The sequence below is a fragment of the Salminus brasiliensis genome, chromosome 1 (genome assembly GCF_030463535.1).
Source record: "Salminus brasiliensis chromosome 1, fSalBra1.hap2, whole genome shotgun sequence".
Classification (NCBI taxonomy): domain Eukaryota; kingdom Metazoa; phylum Chordata; class Actinopteri; order Characiformes; family Bryconidae; genus Salminus; species Salminus brasiliensis.
In genome coordinates this window covers 79194544-79213153 of record NC_132878.1, presented here as the reverse complement: position 1 = coordinate 79213153, position 18610 = coordinate 79194544, and the positions used below count along the sequence as shown (strand labels likewise).

The window sequence follows — 18610 nt, the reverse complement described above, 5'->3', positions numbered from 1 at the left end:
TCACAGCTCAAGGCTGGGGGCTTTGTACCCCTCTAGTCCACACCTGGTATTAGACATGGTGCCAATAGGTACATATCTGTTTATCTGCTCAACTGACTCTGATTCTATTGCCAATACTTCTGTACAGGGACTAGACAAGCGGTGTATGCATGCGCGTGCATGCCAGTGTTAGCAATGGGTGCTGAAAGAAAGTAGCTAAAGTCATTCATCAGAAAGGGTTGTCCACAAACATTTGAAAACAGTGTAGTTCTTCAATTCACAAGAACTAAGTCTGTACCTTAAACATGGCAGCCTGGGGCTCACCCAGCTCATGGAATGGAGGTTTGCCTGTTGCCATTTCTATGATCGTGCAGCCAAGGGACCAGATATCAGCAGGAGCACCATAACCCCGGGGCCCTTTATCAATGATCTCAGGGGCCATGTACTGCAGTGTGCCTAAAGAAGACAGACATGATCAGAATTGCTTCCTATTGAGTTTTTATGGTTAATTAACAGGTTCAAGTGTAAATGGTCACTTTATATAAAATATCAGCACCTAAATAATGATGTCATCACAGTTTTATTTTCCTTCTTAACTTTCAATGGATATCAATATAAAATATTTAATTCCAATTCATTTTGGAGCATTTCTATTGGTCCATTTATTCATGTTGACATAATCGAAATAACAGCTGCCAGGTTGCCAAAAAGTGAAAAAGGTCTTTTCGTGGCTTATACAGACTGAGGTCTGATAAATGCAGGACATCACTAGGGGACGAAATCCGCCATTATTCCCAAGGTCGCACTTGATCCTCTAGCTTTGCAGCATTTGAAAAGTTATAGAAATAGGAAGCACTAAACAGCTTCTTTTTAAATATGGTCACTATTGAAGGTCATCACAAAACAACTTTACTTTGAGGTGTTCTCAAACCTTTGTTAGGCAGAGTACATTAGGCAAGAAAATGAGCACAAACAAAACATAACGGTGGCTAAAATGAAACGCAAATAGCTAGCCAGCAGTGAGAATGATAAGCAGAAAAAGAGGAAGAAAGCAAGGGAGTGAGTATGGGGGAGGGAGCTGAGGAGTAAAGTGCACCTGTTCTGCGCTCCATCAGCCAGTAATTAAACACAAACACTCTCCCGTCGCAGATCCTAATTGCTCGGCTTATACAGCTGCTCTCAAGTTACTGCCACACGGACAGATGCCTCATAAAACAGTCCAGCCTGCTTAGGTCGAGAAAGGACAGTTATCTAAACCCTTGAGTGTGCCCTCCACTTGACTTCACCACATGACCTTTCCTTTAGACTTCTTAAAGCTATGTTAATGACCTGCACAGTGGAGCGCTTAAAGACTCAGGTCAACAGCAATGTTCCACGTAGTATTAATCTTAATGCAAAGCCCTCCAAATTTTAAAAGCTAAGGCAAGAGAAGGAAACCCACCAATAATGTCACCATTGTAAAACTATTACTGATGTGTCAGTTATTGGATGTTACCGGCTAGTTCTTTTGGGTACTGGTGAAAATTAAGGTCATTGTTTTGGGGACGTGCCACAACCATGAGTAAGTGTCATGATCTCCTGACTATAGGAAAAAACATAAAAAAAATGTTCACTGGGCTATTTAATACGAGGCCACACCTACTGAACTGTATGTGAGAAATTCAGGCAAAACTGGAGAAATACAAAATACAGACACCATCATTGTCAGAGTAAAAAACAAAAAAAACACATGTAAAACATATCTGAACCGAACCCTGAAAAGAACAATAAGGAGAACAACGAGGACTAATAAACAGAAAGGAATACCATAACAAATTAAAGAACATTAGTTTTAATATTATGTAAAGGTGCCTTAGAACTTATTTTCCTTGTCGGAACTACCAAACTGGAGCTAACGACGCATCAGAAAGGATTCTACCAGCTAAGAGCTAAGCAACTACAATCTCTAAAGCAACACCCCCCCCCCAAGCTCTCTGTAAAAGAAAAATCAATATCTTTTATTCTGAAACAAAATAACAGGGTTGTAAACAGGGCTGTAATCAGGCTTGTTAAACAGCACCTGACTAATTTTGATATTACTATTTAAACATCAACAAAAAACAACTTAATACACTCATTAAAGGCATTCTTTGGCACATTTAAATCTGTGATCTGCTGAGTAATTGGGGTTACGAAGTGTAGCAATAGAGAATTTATTTGTTTTATCTCTTAAAATCTATATCGGCCACAAACTTTTGTTTAAACGGTTCACATAACAGAATTATAATTAGTAGCTCATTGAAATAAGCATGAAACTGTTGAAACGGTGTGTTCTTAACTTTCAGCTGATTTGAATTTGATGAAATGTTACTGTTGTGCATAGTCTACTTTTGCAGAAAGAAGAATAAGAAGAATAAGTCCTGTACATTTTTGAAATGCTTATCAGTTTCAACATCTTAAAAAGATTAAAAAAAAATTGAAATGGACACTCAAACCAAAAGCAAATGTAGTTTGTTATCCAACAAACGCACAGCAGCATTACAATTACACTAAGCTAGACCTAGAGTGTTTACTCCAGAGGGCTCACATACACACACAAACTAAAGTAGAAATCGACACCTAAATTACATAAAGTCCTGAAGTCTGGCTTATTTGTGGCCCATTGCTTGGACATTATCTAATCAATAAGGTAAACAAAAGGAGCACTTGCAAAACCTGCCCCAAGACAAGTACTGTGAGCCAGCAGCAGCAGCAGCAGTTCTGCTCAAGTGCAATGCGTTGACAGCAGCATGATAAGCCAGTGTGCTCTGGCAGACTGAGTGGCATCTGGGAGAACTTCCAGTACTCAGAATTAGTGTGTGGGTGTCTGCTTTACACTATGCATGACTGCCTGGTGACTAGAAAGGATTACTGACACAGCAAAGTTGTGACAGAGAGCAAAGGTGAGCAAAAAAAACAAAAAAACAAAAAGGAAGACTTTTCTACTGCTTTAATGTCTCGTAGGACTAAAAGTAAAGCATAAGATAAAATAATCCTCCAGCAGGAGGAGATGATGGGTGTTTGTAAGGGAGTCAGAAGAGAAGCACTTACCTGTAAATGTTTCTGTGCAGGGGTTGACACCGGCCAGCCTCTTAGACGTGCCAAAGTCAGAAATCTTCAGAACACCACTGTATGTGTTGACTAATACGTTGTCTCCCTACAGATAACAATATCATTAAGGCAATATGAAGCTGAACATGACGCTGATTTCTAAGAAAGTGAACACTCACACACAATCATTCAGTTCATAAAGGACTCATAACTGAACTGTGTGAGAACACCACAGGATAAACTAGTTCATCTGAACCCAAAACACCATCATGGTCTGAAAACATGTAGAATGTTTACTTTAGGTAAAAATTATTGAGACACCTGCTTATTCATTGTTTCTGCAGAAACCAAGAGAATTACAAGAGTGTATCCCGCTTTGGTTGGAGTAACTCTTCCAGAGAAAGCTAGATTTTGGAACAGGGTCAGCATAGTTGGATAATCACCACTCCACATCAACCCTCACTTCACATAAATGCTCCACATAAATAAAAACTTGCTCGACATGGTCATTTGTTATAAAAACAGAATAAAATTGAACACATTTTCGAATACATTGTTTTTAACAAAAACAATAACCTTAAAATGAGAATCAGAAATACTGTATTGATCCTAGGAGGGAAATTGCTGATGTTACAGTTGCAACCGTCTGTGTAAGAACAAACACTCTACAAAATAAAATAAAATAAAACTTGAAATATGTGCACACACACACACACACACACACACACACACACACACACACACACTTAGTAAAGTGGCATAGTAGTAATAACTGTGATAATAAATATGGAAAATTATTGCTCTCGAGCTCTGTGTATGATATAGATCTTTTAAATTATCCAATATTTCCTATTAATTTCAATAAATTCTCATCATTTCCCCCAAGTTCCCAAAATTTCCTGAGGGAGGTATTTGATGGCCACAGGTAGGAATGACCTTCTGTGGAGCTATGTGGTGCATTTTGGTGGAATGAGTCTTGCACTGAATGTGCTCCTGTGTCTCATCACCGTGTTGCAGAGTGAGTGGTAGCCATTATCCATAAAAGCATTTAGCTTGGACAGCATCCTCCTCTCTGACACTGCCATCAGAGAGTCCGACTCCACACCCACATCACTGGCCTTGCGGAAGAGTTTGTGGAGTCTGTTGGCATCAGCCACCCTTAGCCTACTGCCCCAGCATGCAACAGCATAGAGGATAGCACCACAGAATCATAGAAGATCCTGAGCACAGTCAGGCAGATATTGAAAGATATTCAGTCATATTTCTTCTGTCTCCGTTTGCATGTTTCTTTATCTTTTAGTGACGGTTCTGTAACTCCCAACTTGTCCCCCACTGTAGGGGAAGTAAGAGAAGTAAAAAACGGCAAATTTCTTTTTTCTTTTTTTTTTTTTTGTCACTGTACAGTGTGGACTGTACAGTGAAATGTGTCCTCCGCATTTAACCCATCTGGTAGTGAACACACACTCACACACACACGTGTTAGGGGCAGTGAGTACACACACACCCAGAGCGGTGGGCAGCTAACTCCAGCACCCGGGGAGCAGAGAGGGTAAAGGCCTTGCTCAAGGGCCCAACAGTGGCAGCTTGCCGAGCCCGGGAATCGAACCCACAACCTTGTTATCAATATCCTGGCGCTCTAACCGCTGAGCCACCACTGCCCACCCACAGTGTCGCTTCAAAGGAGAAGACCAAAAGGCAGAGACAGCTCTCTCTTGACCTCAGCAGCAAAGGGGTTATCTGTTAAGATTGATCTGTTTGTAATTACCTTAATATCTCGATGAACAATCTGATTTTCATGAAGGTAGCGCAGGCCTTCCAAAATCTGTCGGGTATAAAAAATGATGGTGGCTTCTTTCAGAGGACCCCACTTAGAACGAAGCAACGCTGACAGGCTACCTGTGTAAGGAAGAACCAACGTAATGTTTAAATAGAGAAGATTTATTATTTAGATGCAAGAGAACATTTTGCACTTTTTGAAGGCAAGGCAGTTACAACACACTGGCAGGTGCACACATGGAAACTCGTGATATTGTATTAGTAGTGTTTAAGCTTAGAAGTATCTTTAAATGTTTAGCCTATTCAAACTAGTTGAGGTTATCCTTGGGTAAATAGCAAAGCACTTTTGTAAGTCGATCTGGACTTTTGTAAGTCTGCTAAATGCCTTAAATGTAATGTAAATGTAAATCTCAAACTGTTATTAATTTGCTGATTATCAGCATCTTACATTTCACACAATAACTCAAAGAACTCAAAGATTGCTTAAAGGGTTCTTTGTTAAAGTTCTTCTTACGGGTGCAATATAAGGTTGCAATATTCTGGAAATTTTCACTTGAGAAATTGAGAATCAGTTGAGAAATTAAACCGGTAATTATGGGAACTAATGGGAATAAAAATGGGAATATTTTAAGCTAAAGATGAGAACCTTACATATAGTTGGCAAAAATATATATACTGAAGCATAATCTTGGCTAAAATGATTAGATACGATACCAAAACAGTTGAATAGCAAAGCTGCTTCTCAATCCCAGGCACCCAGCCCTTCAGTGTGCAATGCATCATGTGACTGGGTTTAGGGAGCAGCTTTACTATTCAACTGTTTTGGTATCATATTAAATTTATTTAGCCAAAATTATGCTTCAGTATATTTGTATATGCAAGTTTCTCACATTTAGCTTTGAATATTCCCATTTTATCACCATGGTAAATTTATTTGTATTGTTATGCTTTTATCTCTGCTGACAAAAAAAAACAAAAACAAAAAACAGTACATTGATGATTGTGTATGATATAGATCTTTCAAATTATCCAATATTTCCTATTAATTCCAATAGATTCTCATAATTTCCCCAAGTTCCCAAAATTTCCATGGAAAGTTTACATTTTGAAATATTTAAAAAGTTCCAGAGCTCCCATGGAAAGGTACCCGTAATTTACATGTATATGTATATCTCAACACAAAGTGGGCAAAAGACATAGCATCCTTTGTGCCTTAACTCTTAAAAATAAAGTTGTTTTAAATGGTTCCTTAATTGATACCATGAAAAAAAAAAAATAACACTTTCGGTTCCAAAAAGAACCACGTTTGTGATAAAGAGGTGTCAAAATGGTAAGGAACCTTTTGTCAAGTTCCTTTTTCTTCACACATCTCATTTACAGACATGGTTCTTTATGGAACTGAAACTGTCCTCTGAAGCACCTTTATTTAAGGGTGTGGAGAATATGGAACAAGCATACCTCCAGGAACCTGTTCCATAAAGATTTTGATGTAGCCGTCCTCAGACACAGAGCCCAGATACTGGACAATGTTTCTGTGTTTCAGGTATTTGTGCAGTGCTATCTCCTCATGCAGGGGCTGAGAGTACCTGCGCACAGTGCACTGCTAGTCATCAGAGAGTGATCACCAACACCAGGAAACATGCCTTCTATCTCCAACCACACAATGGCGCTGTTCTCACCTGCTGTCCCTCTCAGGGATCTCTTTAATGGCAATGCGCACTTGGTTACTGAGGTCCCTCCCGGCGTACACCACTCCGTATGTACCCCGGCCCAGCACCACCCTATCTCCATTCTCATTGTAGTCATACTCGTACTGCAACACAAGTGAGGCTTGAAAGTGTGAGAGCTGCACCACTGTTCAAAAGTTTTGAAGTAACAGTCATTAATAATTATTCTTATTTTTTTTAAAAAAGCATATTGAAATATTCTAAACTTGATACATGAAAGTATCGTTGAGCTTTCTTAGAGTAATGTTACACTGTGATACACTTTACTGATCCATTTTTGATCCTCTTTTGTCCAAATTTTTAAATCGACTCATTCGTTGTTTCTTCTGAAATCAAGAGTATTAAAGAGTTTATCCAAGCTGTGTGTGTGGGCACACATTTGCATTTACATCTGTGTCAGCAATGGGTGCAACTTAAGGCAGCTAAATGCATTCATTAGAAGGGGTGTCCACAAACATAGTGTGTATGTTTTATCTGTTTTTAATGTGTTTATTGTGTATATGTGTTTTTTTACTTAAAGAAGCTAAATGCATTTGTTAGAAGGGGTATCCACAAACATTTGGACTTACAGTGTACATACATTGTATCGTATTGTATTTTCATGCTAAGCTATGAAAAACACAGGGAGCTTCCCACCTCCAGAGTATCTCCATCTCCTTCTCCCTCCAGCTCCACAGCGTTCCCAGACCCATCTGTAATCACCTCCTTCACCATGGAGCAAAATCTAGCATGACAACACCAAATCAAACCGCACAGCTGGGCATTCAAAACATCACCATTACTAATGTTCATGTCTGTTTATGTGTATGTATGTACAATGCATGTGTGTATATTTCTATGGTACTAACTTCATTTTGTTTATGTCCGAGATTAGTTAGTAATTCATTTATTAATCCTAAAGCAAAACCTGCTGTACAGCTCTTCAGTTTACCACATTTTGTGGAGTGCCATATGGCTCTATCTCAGGGCATATAAAAGGGATTATTATAGTAAGTGAAATGTGGACCTACACACAGGATAAAAGGGTTTAAGGGGTTCAACAGTACCACATCCCTCAGTGGGGGCCAACATGGTTGCCATAACTTCAGCCTTCTGTATGCTCTGTACTGCATGTTAGTACTCTACTGCATGTTAGCGTGAAAGACAATTTCTGCGTTTTGCACTGCAGAAGACTGCAGCTGGGACTACATAGTAACATCCATTGTGCATTATTTCTTACCTAAGGCTTCTCCACCATTTCCAACAACAACCAGCGACTTTAAAATCTATTTCCTAACCATGTATTTTTACTTTTAACACCCGATCACTGTATTTCTGACTTTGTAGTACTATTTAGGGACTTTTTTTATATACTTTTCAAAAGACCAAAATACACCCAGCATAAAGGTACATTTCTGCTTCAGTAGAACCTACCTGCCACACTGGTCCTCAGTGGAGAAGTAGATTTGAAAATCATCAGAGTTATCATGCACGTACAGGAAACAGCAGCGCTCATCAAATTTGGAGATGCTAGACAGAAAAAAAAGTTTGCCATTATTATAAGGATTGATGATATGGCACCAGGAAATTGTGAGGCTGGCAAAGATAGTCGAGGGCTCTGTGGAAAGTACGCTAAGTGGATGTGTAAAGGTCACTGCCGGAGGGAAGGATAAATATACACACACTCTCTTTCTCTCACACTCAAACACACACACACACACACACATACACAAGGTAGGGGAGTGCAAGCAACTCCCACCTGATTCCTTTGATGGATGATGCAGTAAAGTTCCATTCATGGATGCCTTTCTGTGTAGACACCATAAGGAAAAACAGTAACGTTAGATTATGACATTATGATATTACTATAATTAAGTACCGAATGCTGCTGAGGGGAGGGCTGCTCACCGTTTCAGCAGGAGACACATGCCAGATGGACACATTTTTCTCCTCAGCTTCACTGTTGATGGACACATATGAGGGCTGATACACTTTGGTAGGCTCCAGAATCAACACCTTCATAATGAACAGAAAGATAACTTAGTTCCAGACATTGTTGAAGCATTAGGATGTGCTTTGAGAAGGAGTTGCAAATTAGTACCGGGAAGCGTAGGCCATTTGTTGTTCCTTGGGTTGCTTCTACGATGATGTCCATCCAAAAGTTGAGTCTCTCTCTCTGAGGGGAATGCTCAGTGTTCTGCTTCTTAAAGTGCTGGATGAGCTTCAGGTTCTGCACCACCGAGCGTAAATACCTGAGAGAGCAGTGAGATGTTTTCTTGATCATTTCTTGTCATTGTTGGGTTTTGCTACATTTATCATGGAAAGAAAACATGGAAGAAAACAGACCATTAAAGCCCCAGTATCCTGCAGCTCAAAGCATGCTCTGAATTCCCTTGTACTAATTGATTACCAGATAGGAGGCTTCAACTTGAAGAGTTTTTCAGCAGCCTGCACTGCTTTGGGGATGTCGTTGGCAAGCATGCTGACTGTAAAGAACTGCCCCACGTCCCAGTAGTTATTCATCTTCTCCAGACTGCCCTTCCGGCCCAGCAGACTGTTTAGCCTGACACCTGAGGGAGAGGACAGGTTTGCATAATGACGGTAAGGCAAGCAGAATAAGAAATTAATAAGAAATTAAGAAAAAAGTAAGTAGAAAATCTCACCTATCTTCCTGAGTTCTATGGAGCTTTCAAACTGCTGTCCAGCGACAATAAGCAGCACAGCCAGGTTTATGCCAGAGTAGAGAGTCGGCTGCAGTTCAAAACCTTTCCTGTACCTGAAAACCCAGAGACAAACAAAAGTTAACACAGTTAAAACAGTGGTGCTTCAATAAATGGCTCAGGAGTTCAGTAATAGTGTGTGATATATGCTCTGTACTTGCAATTCTTAGGGTTATGCATGTTTATCATTTGGAACGATTGCTAATGCATTCTGAGATTTTATCTATGCTATGTCCAAATGTTTGTAGACACACCTTACCAATGAATGCCTTCAGCAATTTTAAAGTTGCTCCCATTGCTGATACAGATGTGCAAATGCATGCACAGCATGTCTAGCCCCTATAGAGGTACCATGCCTAATTGCTGGCATGGGCTAGTGGGTTATTAACAACAACAAATGAGCAGTTGTCCCAATACCTTTGTCCATAAAGTATAGGTCAGTATATGGAACTGTGGAACTAAAGCTTTGTATGCCACTGCGCTTCTTCTGTTACTATATATAAGAAGCTGCATGCTGTCTTTATTGTTGGATGAATGTGAAATAAGTGTGCAGGCACATCTGTGGTGGATTTCAAATGTCAAAAGACTTATTTCTGATTTGTTATTAAAATAAAAGATGGCTGAATCCTATGCCTTTGCTAACCAAAATCGTTTGTTTCCAAATAAAGGCATACATTCTCACCACTGCATGGCATTGTCTCTGCTTTTGGTGTCCTTGCATTCAGAGTCCAAGAAAATGTCCTTATAGATGCGGCCACACAGACAGAACATGTCAGGGGCAGGATGCTCACATGACTGAAGAACTTGCAGCATCACACGCAGAGCCTGTTCCCTGTCTCCTGGGCTATTCCGTCTGCACAGACACAGACACAGACACAGACAATAGGCTTATAAATATCAGCAGGAAAAATGACTAGTCTTCAGTTAAAAAAATAAAAACACATAGACATGGTGTACATACATGTGCTTTCACATTTTCAGTACCACTTCATTTATACCATATCTAGACACTCACTTGCATCCAAGCATTGCTATATAATATACTGCTATACTATTGCTATATTATAAGTCTCCTGTATAGTTTATATGTTATTTATGCTCTTTACTTGTTAATATCTTGTAATTTTCAGATCTAAAGAAAGAAGGACAGGAATGGAAAGAGAGCTTGGTTCGTGCTCGGTCCTCTTCTCTTGGTGCAGTAAGATCCTCTCCTATGTTATCCTACTACTGCCAAGCTGATGACACTTAACTCATTCTTTCTTTTCCACCTTCTCTCAACCAGGTTTCGGCCACCAAGGTATCGCCATATCCATTAACAACTCCCTGGTCATTCTATTTGCAGACGATACCCAGTTATCATTCTCGGAATCATGTTGCAAACTTGACTCTGTCATGCAGATTTCTCCTCTACAACATCCAGAGAATTCAACCCTATCTCTCCAAGGGCCAAGGTGCTTGTTCAATATTCTTGCCATCTCAAGGCTTAAGATTCATCTCTTTTAAGAGCACTAAAGGCAGCTAATTCTGCAGTCAGTAAAGGCTTGTGATTGCCCGCAAATGTCTTACGTTTATGTTTTGGACAATCAGGCATATTATAGTGTATGCATGTAGCTATGCAGCTTTTGTATCTAGGTATCCATACTGACTTTTGTATTTGGCAGCATCTAAGCTTAGGAGGCATGTTTGGACTCTAGCCTATTCATGCTAGCTAGGGATATTTTCTGAGTGAAATACTGAATAAGAATGTCTGCTAAATGCCATAAATGCCAAAAATCTAAATGAAAAGAGGAATGCAAAGTGTCTCTCTGCAAGGAAAACAAAAATCCATCTCTGCATCATTTGAACACAACTTGTCTTTTTCGATATTTTACAATGAATGGGCCAATAGAAATGCTACAAAATAACTTGCAATAACTTGCACTGAATTGAGTGTTTTTGCCTTCTCCACTTTAGTTACCATTTTAAAGATTTGGACAGTGACAGTATGCTGAATATTGTACAATGATATAAAGACGAATAGTATATCTTTGTGACTACCTGTTGAGAGCAAAGGCATAGTGGAACTGGATCATGGGCTGATTGGCCAGGTCACAAGTGGGTAACATCTCAAGGGTCTGTACAAGTTTCACCATGGCATCGTAGTCCTGAAGCAGAAGGCAGTCCAGGGTTAAAAACAGGAGGGACATGCAGTTTTCTGCTGTGTTTTGTATTTGTGAAAATGATTGGGTCTTACTATTTACAAAGAATACCTGTATGTCTCTGTAGGAGAAGAGCAGATTCATCACAATATCCTGAGTAAGAACCTCAGTATTGTCAATGCGTAGTTTGATTCGAGACAATTCCTTGGCCAGCTCCTCCCCCTGGTACTTCTCTCTGGCCTTACGGATGTCATTCAAAAGAGTGTCTTTGAATGATGCACTTAAAAGGAAAAAAAAAAAGCAAATTAGAAAAGGGTTGAGATGAGATGAGGTTCTTCAAGGATGGATCTGCTCATTTTTAGAGAAGCACTGACATGGAACAATATATATCTTGTGGCTGATATTATTAGGCATTAGATTACATTTGTAAAACAAATAAATCAATCATCCATGTATAACCTATACTGTATATAAAAACAATCGGTCCTTCAACATTACAAATATTGCCAATGAATGATGAGTTCACTCCAGTCTTTATCAACAGGGACAAAGTGGAGAACATGTCCAGCTTTAGGTCTCTGAGGACCTCACATAAAACTGATAACATTTCTTCAAAATCATTTGCCAAATGTAATGAATAGAATTTTCTTATGAGGAAAAAGTTAGGATACCCTGTGTGTCAATAGCTAGTATTCCCCCCTTGGCTGAATTAACTTTTAAACATTTCCTATAGTGATCTACCAGTCTCTAACATTAGCTAGGAGAACGTTTTTCCCACTCATCCATGCAGAATTCTTTCAGCTGACAGACAGATTGTCCTCAAGCCTCCTCTGCAATACAATAAAGTATTCCCAGTGGATTATATTTATGAGAGCTCTCCAGGTCCTACTGCAACCCAAAGCCAAGAATTTTCCACCTCCATTTCCCCTTGCACACCTCCCATGAAAATCAAAGGTGTGTGATCTCTCTGATGATAGATGCTGTACTTTGACTTCAGCTGTGGCAATAGCTACTTCTAGATCCCATGGTGACATTATAGGATTGTTGCAGATGTCTTTATGCATTTTGTGGTCTGCTGTTGAAGAGCTAGGTCAGTTGGCAGTTACTGCACTGCTGAACGGCTAATTTCTGAGATCTTTTTAAATCCCTTCCCAGACTCATCTGCATCTACAACCTTCTTTCTGAAGGCCTCAGAGAGCTCTGTGGATCTCAATATGGTAATAACACTCACTTTAAAAATCAAGAGCAAAGCTAACTAAATGGCTGAGGTCTAAATATAAATTTTCTCTCTAAAATCCCCATAATATAATGATATTTTTTCCTGCAGTCAATTTGGTGCATCTGATTCTATTTTTAATCATTTGAAGTATTAATAAAGGGGGTCCTACCCTTTTCAGTTGTATGTGTTTAGTTACATACCTCAATCACCTAATTCTGTTCAAGTTAAGATCAAATTCCACATGCATAAATATGTAAAAAACAAAACAAAAAAAACAAAAAACAAACAAACAAACAAAAAAAACAAAACAACAAAAGGACCAAAAGGTTTATATGTGATGTCTTAAATTTTCACATTCACAATTTTCACTGTAGATTTGGTAAAGCTGTGTTGGAGGAACAAACTACACCACCTTATGTGAGCAGTACCCAAGAGAGTCATTTCAAGAGAAGGTAGTGCAATTACATTCCTGAGGCTTTAAAAGCTAGCGTCCTGATCAATTATTACTTCCTGCGATGCAACAACAAATCATTTTCCTCATCAATCAATCAAAGCATATAATTTTAGTTTTTGTTGTGCTTGGTCATTCTCTTCAAAAGACGCAAGAACTATCCCCATGATCATATACAGCAGCTTTGCTTTTTACAAGTATGCAATCTAAGCAATTAGATCTTTAAAATTACCTTATTAAGGTTACTGATTGCTTTTTATTTATACCGATTTTGTTCTGATATTTTACTGGCTGATGAATATGCATTTAAAGTTATGTCAATATCAGAATAACATTTTTCCAACCACTTCCGTCAGCCTTAGAGGAAATGACATAATTGACGTGATCACTGCACAATTACATGTTACAGAGTAAAATCTTAAGTTCCCACGACTAGTGTAATAGTCACTCTTTGTGGCGCTGCACTTTAGGGAAGTTCCTTACCCTGCTAATTCTGGCCTATATCTTCATGTTCCTACTAATGTGCATCCTATAGACAATAAAGTCCTAACAACACGCGATGTGCCATATCATACTTCGCAAGTACCCACATGTACTGCATTACAACATCTCCATATCAAGGGCACTCTGTTGGTACATGTTTTCTCTAAGGTATGTGAAATCTGCTGGGTAATACGTCAGATGTGCTCTTACCACCGGGCATGCCTTGGCTTTGCAGGAGTAGAACTGAGCATACCATTCAGAACAACTGAAATGACCTACAAGCCTTTTAGCAGCATTATGTTTAATGCCATGCAGTGTGATTTCATACCAGGAGGTGACATGGATGTCTTTGAGAAGACTGACGAAGCGGTCCACCAGAGGCACGCACAGGGGTCCGAGTAGGTTGTCCCAGCTGGGTTGCATGTACTCCGATGCTCTCCGTTGGGCCACGTTCTCACAGCAGATGTACTCATGATTTGGTGTCATCACATAGGGGATGAAGTAATAGTTCCCACTGGAGGCCTGGGGGGGGGGGCATGTGTGTGAGAACAAGACTGTACTTTCATGCCACATAAAAAATTCCACGGCACATGAAATTAAACTGGAAGACCACTGAAGGGAATACCTACACTCTTAAAAAAAATAAAGGTCCCTAAATGCCTAGTTTGAGAACCACTAGTAACTGTTGTATGGTATAGACTTGAGCTGTCTGGCTCAAGCCATGCATTTTTATTTAAGAAGGTAGACTCTTAGTGTTAGTTTTACTTTAGTATAATCTACAGCTGTGTACTGCTGGAATTACTCTGGAGTTTGAAAGAAACTGGGGATGACCACAGCCCAACAGCATGAATGATGAGAGGCATGTGCCAGTGGAAATGTTATAGATGGATGTGTGTTAATGCTAAAGTGTTTAAGCATTTCTATATTCTTGTAAGCAGCAAGAGGAGTGCTTTAGTGCAGCAAGGCTAACAGCTGTCGGATGTTGTTCTCTGACAAACACGATCAAAATAATACATAAATTATATATAAATAAGCCTGATAGTAAGCACGGTCAGCTTGCTTTGGATGTGTCAAATGACTGTTTTTACCAGCATTACATTTACTGCCAACATTTTTTAAATAACAGCATATATATTTAATAAGAAAGCATAGCACCGTAACACTGTGTCTGCGACTGTGTTTGGGTCAGGTTTGATATTCAAATTTATGAGTTTGGGCTCATTCCCAGGGCTCAAAGTTCATTCCCACACTTGTATCACACCATAAAAGCATGTATTTTTAAGAGTGTTTGGATAGTAAAGAAACAGCCCTCTAAAATGGATGGTATCTAACAAAGAGTAAGAAATTATAGGTAAGGTTAGCACTTTGCAATCACATCATATCATTTATCACATCCAGTTATAAATTATATTTAATCCAGTGCTTTTCTAAATCTGGAACTAGAGGCAGTTTCACAAAGCAGGATTCTCAATTAGCCACATAGCTTAAGCCTAAATTTGAACACCATCCAAGAGGAGTGTCCTTTCCCTGCTGTCACTAATGAACAGGCTTGACTTAATCAGGCATAAGTGAGAATCCTGTTACTTGAAATGCCCCCTGTGAAAAAGGTCTTCCCTGCTCTAATATTCCTTATCCAACTAAACAGATAATAAATACACCATTCCTAACTTAAAGTAGGTGTTAGAGCAGCACAACATTTCTGCATGGCAGTGCTTAGATCTGAGTTTAGAAACCACTGCAATAATCAGTCCACCATGTTGGATATCTCACTAAACTCAAGTGTCCTCTTCTCTGAATGTATTCTGAGTGGGATAGGGTTAGTGTTTCCTCAGGGGTTGTCCCACTGGGTCACACTGTGCTCCTGGCAGGCACCCCTGTTAAAGCTCTTCCTGACAGACAATTCTGTTTGCCAATGCAGACCTCCCTCGCTTCGGTCTTGTTAATGCCTTTGCAATCCATGCACTATCCCAGAATTCCACAGCAGCAGGCTCAGCGTATCTCTGCGCTTTACCACATCATCGCCTCTAATGAGGGAAGTGAGTTGGCATCAATGGCGACTGTGTTTGTTTATAATTAAAATCATAGAAACAGGATTAATGTGACATTGAAATGAGAGCTACAAACATATTCTAATCTTGGTCTGCAATCCACAAGTCCATTTATAGCTGGTCCAACAGTGATCTTAAAATGCTAAAAGTAACGCCACACTAAGCTACAATTCACTTTGATTGAACCAAATCTTGAACCCATAAATCAAATTTCGATACAAAGAGGAAAAACTATGACTGTAGCTTTTATGTTTTGTAACCTTCTAATGAGAATAGAACTGCGAAACCAGAGGAGTGTGGAGCATTGAATAAATGTGCTAAGTGGGGTGATTCCTACTGCTGTCCCACCCCCATACTAAGAGATTTTGATTGGTTATTCCTTTGGGTTTATACACAACAATTTCATCAAATTATTTCCATGGCTATATTAGGGCTATATGTGATCTGAAAGAGACATCCACTTTGGGCTAGATTTCTGGTGCTGGGTGGGTGCATTGTCACCGCTCTACAATGTACACTGTCACATTTTTGCACTGTGATATCATTACACCTCTACAATTTTCTCTATCCTTTGGATGAAAAGCAGCTCATCTGTCTATCGTGTGCATGTGTGTATTGAGTATTAGGGAAAGCCTGTGAGCAGAAAAAGGCCTAAAGACTGACTGAGTAATTCAATCAAAAAAGTGAATATATTGCTTGCTATGTAGAAAAGTAATTACACCAAAGCCAATTAGTGCCATCTATCTTCCAGTAACTGGCAGCAATAGTGTTAGGAACCACTCCTCACTTCTTATTCCTGCTGTGAAGCCTAGCCAATGAAGGAGTTCACCAGCATGCACCACAGAGGGGCGCTACCTACTTTATTCCTCAGACTGGAGCCTCTGTACTCCGGAGGCAACTGCACCCAGGGAAAGCCTATCGTAACCGGCCTTGCAGCCTACTCCAGGTAACGCAGAGGAGGAAGAGAGAAAGAGTGAGGGCCAAAAGCAGGAAATGAAAGACATGCACAGAGAAATAATCCAATGAAGGGAGGCTGCAACAAAAGAAGTGTCATTTTCACAATTGTGTTTTGAAAACAAAACTCCATGTATGGTTCCTCGAAGACTAATTTAATATAAATAGAAAGGCCTGACAGGCTATTTAGACTCATCATAGAATTTGTTTAATTAGTTAGTATTGTTAGCATCTCATCTCTCTTAAAGATAAGGTAAAGGTTCTGGTTGTGGAAATGACCGAGTGATGCTTTGCATCAATGACACTGTGTGCCCTGATATACACCTACTGTAATTTGTTAAAATGGACATGCTAAAACAGGGTGCAGTAGGAGAACCTACTGAACCTACAGAATCATCACAAAAAATATTTTTTACTGATTCATCAACAAAAAAAAAATGTGTTCTTCTTATTAAACATATTACATATTTTCTCATCAACTGAGTTTAATGACGGTCCTTAGAAACAGCATAAAGGAAGACAGAAACAAGGAGCAACACAGTGAGAACAGAAGAAGGCATATGTAGAAAGGGAAAAGGTTGTACCATGGTTGTATATATTGGTTTTCTGCCCATGTGTATTTTTTCAAAGACATAGTTCAGCCCACAATCAAAAAAAAAATAATAATTTGCATTGCTTAGCACTGTGCAAACTGCACATTTTACTCAGACACATCAAGTTATTAAGCAATCTCAAATAGACTTGCTTATGTGGTTACTAACACTGTTACCATAAAACAAGTATAAAAGTACTGAACCATTTGCAAAACCAGTGCTACCAGTGACTGCATCATTTAGGGGTCCTGTGTTAACTGGTAAACTTTTGTTGTTGTCCCAAGGTCAAGTGCAGAGAGCAGCTGGAGTAGTTCTCTGAAAGGTCTATTTAAAGACATGCGCTAATCGTTCGGGCATCCAGTATCAGCCAGTCCTCTTCGCCTTCATCACTGCTAACACCTCCTCCTAACTGACCAAATCTCTGACATGCATACCAGATCAACAACTCTGGCATTCCTCTGGGATCTTGATTTCAATCGACATGTACTGACACATTATGGGAAGAAGATGGAAAGATACATATAGTCTCTGTTTACAGACCAACCACATTAGTGCGTTAGTGGATAGAAAGCTCCATAAATAGCAGCCCAGCTCAGCTCACAGAAAAATTCCTTCTTCACAACCCATGACAAAGGCATGACAGCAGCCTGGTAAAGCACTATGCTGACTCTCATATGATTCCACTTAGTTTAACTCTGTGTATTCAGTCTGGTAATAGTCCACTTCCAGAGAACATGACTATGTGGGGCCTGTATGGGTAGCCCAAACTGGGAACCAGAAAGTCTCGGCCTCACATATGGATGCCCACCAGGGTCTCACCAGGGCCTTAGCTTCTTATCCTCAGCTTCCATGACAGTACCTTTGTGACTATAACTCACTTTAACAAACTTAAGACACTATACAAAGAAATACATCCACTCTGATTTGATACTTACTGTGTTTTTCTGTGCCACCATGTCCTTGAGAAACAGAAAACAAAGAACCAATCACTCATTTTGAATATCACCAATCATTTACTTCTTTCACACCAATTCAGGAAGCTCAAGAGCACAAAGCAGAGTGAATGAGAGTGTCAATTATGTATTACTGGACTGAAGTACAGCAAGAAAACAAATGTTATCTTCTTCTATTCTGGACTGAGGTCTAAGCACGTGTACCATGGCATCCCAGCCATTCATAGCACATTCCTTCTCTACATCCTTTGGCAACTTGGCCATACGCAGCTGTCTGTGGCTGGGGCCAGCATGCCTGCAGTTAGATCCAGTACATGCTGTTTAGGGCCAGACTTGTGAATCCATGGTCACAAGCACAGAGGAGACAACACCCCCCTGGGCTGGAAATAGCTGGCAGGCACCAAAGACATGGAGTGGTTCTTTTGCTTAGAAGCCAGGAATTCATTAAATTATCAATAAAGTGCCAATGAGTCTTCAGCCTTTATCCCATGATTTCTGTAAACTAAGGGTTTTAGCGACAC

General features: G+C 39.7%; 1 protein-coding gene across 1 annotated transcript in view; it reads right to left on the bottom strand.

Moving 5' to 3' along the window:
- map3k15 (mitogen-activated protein kinase kinase kinase 15) overlaps nt 1-18610 on the bottom strand; it is a 41097-nt gene that overhangs the window by 17232 nt on the left and 5255 nt on the right. The window contains exons 3-20 of the mRNA XM_072658193.1: nt 18072-18095; nt 16449-16526; nt 13870-14063; nt 11500-11668; nt 11288-11394; nt 9933-10103; nt 9194-9306; nt 8941-9100; nt 8632-8782; nt 8439-8546; nt 8290-8339; nt 7965-8060; nt 7188-7275; nt 6504-6637; nt 6283-6410; nt 4814-4944; nt 3049-3154; nt 278-435 (exon numbers count right to left, since the gene is read on the bottom strand). Coding sequence (XP_072514294.1) covers nt 278-435; nt 3049-3154; nt 4814-4944; nt 6283-6410; nt 6504-6637; nt 7188-7275; nt 7965-8060; nt 8290-8339; nt 8439-8546; nt 8632-8782; nt 8941-9100; nt 9194-9306; nt 9933-10103; nt 11288-11394; nt 11500-11668; nt 13870-14063; nt 16449-16526; nt 18072-18095 — 2166 coding nt within the window. The remainder of the gene's footprint in view (nt 1-277; nt 436-3048; nt 3155-4813; nt 4945-6282; nt 6411-6503; nt 6638-7187; nt 7276-7964; nt 8061-8289; nt 8340-8438; nt 8547-8631; nt 8783-8940; nt 9101-9193; nt 9307-9932; nt 10104-11287; nt 11395-11499; nt 11669-13869; nt 14064-16448; nt 16527-18071; nt 18096-18610) is intronic.